This window comes from Sinocyclocheilus anshuiensis, unplaced genomic scaffold (genome assembly GCF_001515605.1).
Source record: "Sinocyclocheilus anshuiensis isolate Anshui unplaced genomic scaffold, SAMN03320099.WGS_v1.1 scaffold822, whole genome shotgun sequence".
In the NCBI taxonomy this organism is placed as follows: Eukaryota; Metazoa; Chordata; class Actinopteri; order Cypriniformes; family Cyprinidae; genus Sinocyclocheilus; species Sinocyclocheilus anshuiensis.
In genome coordinates this window covers 455,858-464,749 of record NW_015539892.1, presented here as the reverse complement: position 1 = coordinate 464,749, position 8,892 = coordinate 455,858, and the positions used below count along the sequence as shown (strand labels likewise).

The 8,892-nt window shown below is 35.2% G+C and overlaps 2 protein-coding genes across 2 annotated transcripts in view; one reads left to right on the top strand and one right to left on the bottom strand.

The window, feature by feature from the left end:
- Positions 1-916: 916 nt before the first annotated feature.
- LOC107685827 (uncharacterized) lies at positions 917-4,499 on the top strand. Its single transcript, XM_016482563.1, has 5 exons — positions 917-1,124; positions 3,223-3,355; positions 3,499-3,621; positions 3,806-4,184; positions 4,479-4,499. The coding sequence occupies exons 1-5, from the start codon at positions 917-919 to the stop codon at positions 4,497-4,499; spliced, it is 864 nt and encodes a 287-aa protein (XP_016338049.1).
- A 948-nt stretch (positions 4,500-5,447) lies between these two features.
- Positions 5,448-8,892, bottom strand: part of LOC107685841 (uncharacterized) — a 4,251-nt gene continuing 806 nt past the window's right edge. The window contains exons 2-5 of the mRNA XM_016482574.1: positions 7,466-8,297; positions 7,213-7,350; positions 6,192-6,262; positions 5,448-5,996 (exon numbers count right to left, since the gene is read on the bottom strand). Coding sequence (XP_016338060.1) covers positions 5,682-5,996; positions 6,192-6,262; positions 7,213-7,350; positions 7,466-8,288 — 1,347 coding nt within the window. The 5' untranslated portion in view covers positions 8,289-8,297 and the 3' untranslated portion in view covers positions 5,448-5,681. The remainder of the gene's footprint in view (positions 5,997-6,191; positions 6,263-7,212; positions 7,351-7,465; positions 8,298-8,892) is intronic.

Here is an 8,892-nt window from a genome sequence, read left to right as displayed (position 1 = left end):
GGCTACGTTTCTTAACACATAAGCCCCCTTTGAAAATTGTTCTTTGTAATAAAGGACTTTTTAAAAAAAAAAAAAAAAAAAAAAGACAACATGTTGCTTAGAGAAGGTTTGAAAATCACAATGAGTGCCTAGCAAAAGCCCTGAGCTTGTGTTGGTCAGAAGTCAGTTGTATTATTACAGCCATCAATCACCAGTCTGTGGTGTTTAAAAATAGGTCCAGGTGGCAAAGTAGCATAAACTGGCAATGCCTTGTCATTCCGACTGCCTGCTGTCACTCTCTAAAATAAGCTTGATCTTAATTCACTGCTCAGAGTAAATCAGGGTTTCAGTAGGGCTTCTTCTGCTCTCCTGGACTTAAAAGATGTTATGAACTATTTATGTAAGTACATTTCACACATGTTGGTTTGTTCTCAATTTTTATGAGGTTAACTGAGATTAACTGGTGGTTTATATAGGAAATATAAAGAGTATATATTTTGGAGGACACCTTTGTCTACAAATTGTAATAGGTGCCATTTAAAAGATCCATTTATAGTCCTGTAAAATACAAGTGTATGTAATGCAATAATCAGGTTTAAATAAAGGGGGAAAACCTAAGAAAGGTGTTAAGTTAAGGGTTAATAGTTCACTTGGGTGAACTGTCCCTTTAAGTTTTGAATATTTTAGGCTGTTGGTCATTATAAAAGACAACATGCTTACAATCCACTAGCTACAAAGATATAATCCACCAGCCATTTCAAGGTTTTTAACGTCATGGGATGTTGTGAAGCAGTACTTTTCCATTGCTATTGCTTGTGGTATAAGAAAACCTGTTGAATTTGTGCTGGTCAGACGCATAGAAACATACACAACAAAGACTATTCAACAAACTCTGCTCCTTTTTTATCATCATGATCTAACACGATCAATTGAGGATATGAAGATGAAGAGAACACAAGAAGTCAGAGAAAATAAGATAAATGAAGAAGAAGAGAAGCAGTGGGACAAAGCAGAGCATTTGGAAGAAATAAAAGCGGATACTGAATTACCAGAAGAGTACTATCTTGGGCTTGAGGATTTATCCTGGAACCTGAACTCACTGGAGCAGTTACTGTATATCAGCCTGCCAGCATGGATACAAAGAGGTGAGTAGCCCAATAATATACATGATCAGTCCAGATTCAATGCACTTCCAGCTTTCACTGGTGTTTCTGGGGTTGGGGAATCCTTGCATCAGAGCTTTATGAGGGCCAGCGGGCAGCCCTCCATCTCTCTTTACACCCTTTATATCCCACCTGCTCTACAGAAGGATCATGTCGGGCAAATGTTTTTGTGGTACAAGTTGTTCATGACTTAAGTATGACAAAGACTACCTAATGATATACAGGCCTGAAAAGTATTTAAATAGTTAAAGGCACAACATGTAAGATTTTTTTTATTAAAATATCCAAAAACCACTCGTTCAGCGGCCTCGTTTCGCTTCGACGGCTTTCAGCCTCACCCTGCTTCATTCTACTATGTTAATAAATCATTAGCTCACCCATGAACATGATTTCTGCCCAAGTCCCGTCGGATTGCATCGGCTGACAACTCCCATGATTCCATACTTGGTCACGGCGTCATCAAACTACGCCTTTGTTTCTAGTGGCGAAAAATTACATATTGTGCCTTTAAGTCCTGTTCAAAATAAAATATCTATGCAGATTGCATTATATTGATCAAAAGTGACAGTAAAGGCATTTATAATGTCACAAAAGATTTCTATTTCAAATAAATGCTGTTCTTTTGAATCTTGAAAACAATGCATCACAGATTTCACAAAAAATATGAAGCAGGCAGCACAACTGTTTGTTTTCAACATAAGAAAAGTTTCTCGAGCAGAAAGTCAGTATATTAGCATGCTTTCTGAAGGATCATGTGACACTTTAGACTGGAGTAATTATGCTGAAAATTAACTTTTGCATCACAGGAATAAAGCACATTTTAAAATACATTCAAATAGAAAAGTTATTTTACAGTGTAATAATATTGCAAAAATAAATTCTGGTAACTAATTTTTCTGATAAATATTCCTTATAAAAATAATGTTTTAATAGCAATTGTATTAGTAGTAGTAATAAGTAATATATTTCTGTCACAGTTTCTTAATGTTAAACCGAACTTTTATTTTGATGGGTTGCTGTGAAGTCCTTTAAGTTTCTGTTTGTTTATGATATGACGATTCTGTGTTATACTGTAAATTTTGTTTTATGACTGGATTCCGCGATTCCGTCCGCATTTTCCGCATCACGGAAATCATAGGGCCCTAGAAAACAGTTATTCAAATTGTAATCATTTTTCACAATATTACTGTTTTACTGTATATTTGATCAAATAAATGCAGCCTTTCATTGCAAAGATGGCCCAGAAACATTATTTATTGGAAAAGCTATATAGCAGCATTTGTTTGCAGATTACAATTGATTTGATATTATTTCATGAAACGATATTTAACACTAAAGTGTGACTTAAGTGTTAACGCCTTTGTTTCTAGTGGCGAAAAATTACATATTGTGCCTTTAAGTCCTGTTCAAAATAAAATATCTATGCAGATTGCATTATATTGATCAAAAGTGACAGTAAAGGCATTTATAATGTCACAAAAGATTTCTATTTCAAATAAATGCTGTTCTTTTGAATCTTGAAAACAATGCATCACAGATTTCACAAAAAATATGAAGCAGGCAGCACAACTGTTTGTTTTCAACATAAGAAAAGTTTCTCGAGCAGAAAGTCAGTATATTAGCATGCTTTCTGAAGGATCATGTGACACTTTAGACTGGAGTAATTATGCTGAAAATTAACTTTTGCATCACAGGAATAAAGCACATTTTAAAATACATTCAAATAGAAAAGTTATTTTACAGTGTAATAATATTTCACAATATTACTGTGTTACTGTATATTTGATCAAATAAATGCAGCCTTTCATTGCAAAGATGGCCCAGAAACATTATGTATTGGAAAAGCTATATAGCAGCATTTGTTTGCAGATTACAATTGATTTGATATTATTTAATGAAACGATATTTAACACTAAAGTGTGACTTAAGTGTCTGAATCCTTTTTGGGACAGCTGTAGATGTATGAACTATATACAGTCTAATGCACAGTGATTAAACAATAATATAATAATGATCAGAATTATACTTTGATACATTGCTTTCATGTTTGCACATGTAAAACTGAAATCTCTCTCTTCAGCTTTGCTTTGCAACCTAGATGAGCAGTTTGGCATCTGGACCTTTCACAACAATATCCTGCCATGTCGTCTCATATCCTACACCCTACTGCCATTCACTCTGCCTGCTTCAACTGTCATCTCATTCATCTATAGGTCAGATCTTTAGTCTAAATGTGTTGTTTGTGTTGCTCATGTCTGTGTATCTTATCAGTACATGAGAGAGAAAAAATGTAAGCACCTATTGTCATTCGTGTGTGTGTGTGTGTTTTTTTTGCATGTGTTTGGACTCCAAACAGATTTTTGTGCTGGGTGAAGAAAATCCCCCACCAGGCTCTGAATGCAGGCAGGGAATTCAAACAGGAAGTAATCGCACATCTGCGGTTAGTCTTTGCGCACTTGAGAGGACTTATGCCGAACAGGTAAAACTAGTAGAGCAAAGTTTTGCATACATGATTGACCGTTTAATCAACATGAAATTATATTAGCAGCCCATTTAACTTCCATTATGTGACATTATTTCTGAATTGAGAACAATGTGAATGCATATTTAGATTGTAGATTTTGAACTTATTACCATTATCAGATGTTCCTGAATTTTTCCAGATTCCTGCTTTCGCAAATTCTACCTTTGGTCCCCATGCTTTCTCTGTTTCTTGCACCCTGGTCCTGTTTCCCATCTCTTCCTTCTACTTTGCTTCCCTGTTTCTCTTTTCCTTTACTTTCTCTTGCTTTGCGTTTCCTGCCACGCCGTCTCTCCACTTCAACCTCAAAGAAGCAGCCCGAGCGCAGGAGCCAGACTCAGACTCTCTGGTCTAGACGACGATCTCTCCTCTGCTTCCAGCTCACCGGATCCAGCAGTTTCTGCAAAAAGACAGATAGCATCCTTACAGATGCAGAGGCACAATCTTCAGCCTTCCTCTTGCAGCTCAACGTAGAGTTGGACAGCCATCCTGAACCCCTACAGCAGGGCTGTCCAAACTCGGTCCTGGAGGGCCGGTGTCCTGCAGAGTTTAGCTCCAACCCTAATTAAACACACCTGAACCAGCTAATCAAGCTCTTACTAGGCATACTAGAAACTTCCAGTCAGGTGTGTTGAGGCAAGTTGGAGCTAATCTCTGCAGGACACCGGCCCTCCAGGACCGAGTTTGGACAGCCCTGCACTAGATTGTGAGGGAAGTTTATTACTAAACACAGAAGTAGATGAGAATCTCTCGTCTCCTTTTATTTCTTACATGGATGTACAAGAGGAAGACTGAATGACTGTGTTATATTGCAGACAAACGTCTCTGTACTGTAGAATAGTAGAATATTTGGGCAATACTCTGAATATGGCAATGTATACTGTACATATCAGTGTTGTTGTAATAATTACTTGAAAATTGAAATTGAGCTGAAATAAAATATAAATATTAAAAATGAGAAATGTTGCTTTGGGAATGAACTGAAAATCAGTTGAAGCATTTATGTTACTAAAACTAAACTAAATCTATATAGAAATAACGCATTAATAATAAAAAAATCCAATAAAAATATTTAAATCACATGACAAATGTTGTAAGAATTTAGTAAAAATGTAATAAACTTTCCACAATGATATTCTGTTTTATGTATGTAATTCTGTTCGAATCTAATAAATGCATTACCAAGTTGGACTTTGACAGCTTTCACAGTGCATATTGTTTATTAAAATGAAAAATAATTAAATTAAGAATGGATCAAATAGAGCAATGAAAATAACATTGCACAAATCAGCATTAAACTATTTCAGTCAATAGTTGGCTGCAATAATATTGACTGTTTTTGTCATTCATAAATACATTTGCAATGCTCATATTTTAAAATTTGGAATAATTTAAATGGATCATTATTTGGTATATAAACATTTTACATACATAGATTAATGTAACCATACATATTCTTTTAAAATACAATTTTACATAATTTTAACTTAATTTTAGAAGGAAATAAATGAAATAATTGACAACACTTTACAAAACATTTTTATTCAATATATTTAATATTTAAAGTAAACATTCTGCATATGCCTGCATATACAGTTACAACATATCTTTTATATAAACTATATATATGCTTGGTGAGTAAAGCTTATAAATTTGAGTTATAATATATAGATAAAAAAAATTACATTATGTAAATAAAATAATTATTGCAGTTGTGCAAATACATCATAATTTGTCAACAACAAATTCACATTTAGATTTCTAACTTCATTCAAGGTTTTTATGATGTAAAACTGCATAACATTTCACATAAATGTATAAAATTTTTTATGATATTACCAACCCTGTTCATTCTGGTGTGTGTTTCTTGTGTGTGCTATTGTGCAAAATGAAAAAAAAACAAATCCTATTTTAAAAGCCTTCGTTATTTCTCCTTTTGTGTTGCTACATTTCAAATAAATCCAGCAGTAAAACTGTCAGCTAGAAGCTCACGCTTCTACAAGCTTATGAATTCTTGCTCAGAGTTCTGTGTTTTCCCGATCCTCTGCTTTAATGTCAGAGAGATGCGGATGGCTCTCGCTCATGTGAGTGAAGCGATCTTGGAGATACTGGTTCCCGAAGCCCATGATTTGGCCTGTGGCTTGGCGGTGTAGATTAGCCACTCTGGCTGTGAAGTCCAGAGTGAAGGCGAACTTCACCAGCTCTGGTGCCACGACAGGCAGCTGGGTTTTCTTATTGGGAACTTCTGACTGCACATATTGATCAGCCATTTGCTGGAAGAATCCATAGGTGAATCCATCCAGATAATCGCTCACGGTGCTGTTCTTTTTCAGCTGGGGGAGGAGGGGAGATCAGAAAACATTAGTGAACTTGGTGGATCTCCTTTAAATAACACATTGCAAGGAACAGCAATACTTGGGTGGTTTTCATACATTTCATACATGTTTGAAACGGAGCCAAACATCTGCAATACTAATAAAAGGTCTCAGTAATATTTAATGATGTCAGAAGGAATGAGACACACTTACCTTTTTATGTATTAAGTCTCCTTCCTGTTTTATAAGTTCTATGATTCTCTTTATAACCTCTTCTTTTGAGACTAATTGGAGAAATATGATAGAAAAATTAGCAAATATTATAGAATACATAATTTGTGCTTTGAGCAACAAGAAAATCGCAAGAAATACCTTTGGCTAATGTCTATTTGCTCATCATTCAAAACCCGCATACTGGGTTTCATTTTTTAGAACACCAAAGATACATTTTGGAATCATTTTCACGCAGCTTTTCTGTACAATAACAGGTTATATTGACGTTTTCTGTCAAAGTCTAAAGGAAAAATAACATACAATCTGTACTGTATTCAAAGACTTCTGAAGCCTTTGTGTGAGAATTTGCAGAATGGAAAACAAGATGTGAGAAAGCAGAGGGGAAGTTCATAACTAAATGATCATTCTTATTACTTAAAAAAATAATGAACTCTTTATGGCACTTCATGGAATTTTTGTCTTTCGTGGTCACTATGAATTGCTCTCCTTTGTGTTCCTCAAAAAAACAAAAAACTGCATATTGTTTTAGAACAACATAAGGATGAGCAAATAATTACAGAATTTCTTTAAATTATTAGTACATGCTTTAAATTTGCATAAGATTTATTGCTTAATTGATTGCAGTTTATTGAACAAATAAAAAAATCTGTCAAATTCAGTAGTTTCAAACTTGTATCTTTGGTAGAACACAAAAGAAGATATTTTGAAGAATGTCAGTAATCAAACAGAACTGGAATGGAGACTTTTTCAAAACACCTTCTTTTGTGTTCCACCGAAGAAATAAAGTGTTTAGAACGACATGACGGTGAGTAAATGATACAAGTATTTTCATTTTTGGGGTGAACAATTCCTTTAATCTCATTCTGTTCTGTTGTCTTGTGTAATTCAGAAATTCAGACACAACTAGCTGAACCCTATACTGGTTTGTGGCGTTCCATCTATGTAATATGTAACCCACCTCTTTTGCATTATGCAAATTGTCTATTATAATAACACTCACCATTTACACCATTCTGGTCTGTTATTTGGTAAGTGGCATTGTCATCTGCTGGACTGTCTTTCACTTCATGCACAATTTTCTCCAGTTCCTCTGACATTTTCTCATAGTACGAGTTAGTGGGTTCCACTATCTCAACAGCTGTTAAAAATCAATTTTCATTAGAACTTTTTTCCAATATATGCAAACATCAAACTAATACAAATAACATACATAATAAAGTTGCACATACATGGAGAAGATCTGAGATACATACATTTTTCAGTGGACATATCTCCACTTTGCCTGCATTTTAATGATCTCCTGTGCAACGATTTCTTTTTCGAAGACTTTGAACGGCGCAGGTTGATTTCACTTTTTGATAGGGTGTCAGCTAAAGGCAAACAAGAGATTTGGGGTGTTGAGGGTTGGGAAAGAGGTAACTGTTCTTTGGTTCTCTGATGATCTTGTTCTTTTTCACTGTTTCCTTTGGAAAACCAGCTCAAGAAATTCTTCCATACAGTGGGCTTCTTTGTCTTCTTGCCTTCTTTGTCCTTCCTTTCCACTGTACAAGTCTCCAGATTTTCTAGCACATTTGAATGCATATCTCCAGGAATAACTGTACTTGTTTGGGGAGGTAAAGCATCAGTGCTTTGCCCACCCTCCTCCTTGCCCTTATCCAAACGTTGAAACCACTTCTTGGGTTTGCTATTGGACTTTTGCGATGCATTAGAACTATCGTTGCGGCGCAGGCTCCCTTTAACTCTCCTCTTTTTGGATTTCTTTTCAGACGACATCTCCTTTTTATCCAGTTGTGGTTCAGAGAAGGGCTCGTATCTAATGTCCTCATCTGAGATGGAGGCTTGAGAAGTCAAGTTCAGAGATGTATCGCTGGAATGTTTGCGATGTCTTGTCTTCGGCTCTGTGATGGCAACCCATTTGCGTGTTCTTTGCTCCTGTCTCAGAGGACATTGTGATCCATCGTTAAGGCTGAGACTTCGCTTCACATACACCTCCAGCAGCCGTTTCTTATCCTTTTCTCCGACTGACAGAAGCTGAGGAGTGGGCTGTGTATTCTGCTCAGTCGAAATGGATGCCATGCTGTCATACTGCAAAGAAATACATCAACATTTGTATTAGTGGTTGACTAATATGGGCTTTAATCTCCAATGCTGATATCTACTGAGCAGGGATCATGGCTAATATAATGCATATATGTAACCACAAAACCAGTCTTAAGTCGCTGGGGTATATTTTTAGCAATAGCCAAAAAAAAAACATTGTATGGGTCAAAAAAATCTAAATATTGAGAAAATCATCTTTAAAGTTGTTCAAATTAAGTTCTTAGCAATGCATATTACTAATTAAAATAATCAATAATTTTTGATATTTATGGTAGGACATTTACACAATATCTTCACAGAACATGATCTTTACTTAATATTCTAATGATTTTTGGCTTAAAAGAAAATTTGATAATTTTAATTAATTTATTTTTTATTTATGCATTTAGCAGACGTTTTTATCCAAAGCGACTTACAGTGCATTTAGGCTATATATATTTTACCAGTATGTGTGTTCCCCGGGAATCGAACCCACGACCTTTGCGCTGCTAACGCAATGCTCTACCACTGAGACATAAAACATTTTAATCCCTTTAATAAGCATATATACATATATACATACATATATATACATATATAT

Coding starts and splice junctions, on each gene's coding strand:
- LOC107685827 (XM_016482563.1), top strand. CDS start 917: ATGAAGATGAAGAGAACACAAGAAGTCAGAGAAAATAAGATAAATGAA. Junction 1,125..3,222: donor GCCAGCATGGATACAAAGAG/GTGAGTAGCCCA, acceptor CTCTCTCTTCAG/CTTTGCTTTGCAACCTAGAT. Junction 4,185..4,478: donor AGCAGGGCTGTCCAAACTCG/GTCCTGGAGGGC, acceptor GTTATATTGCAG/ACAAACGTCTCTGTACTGTA.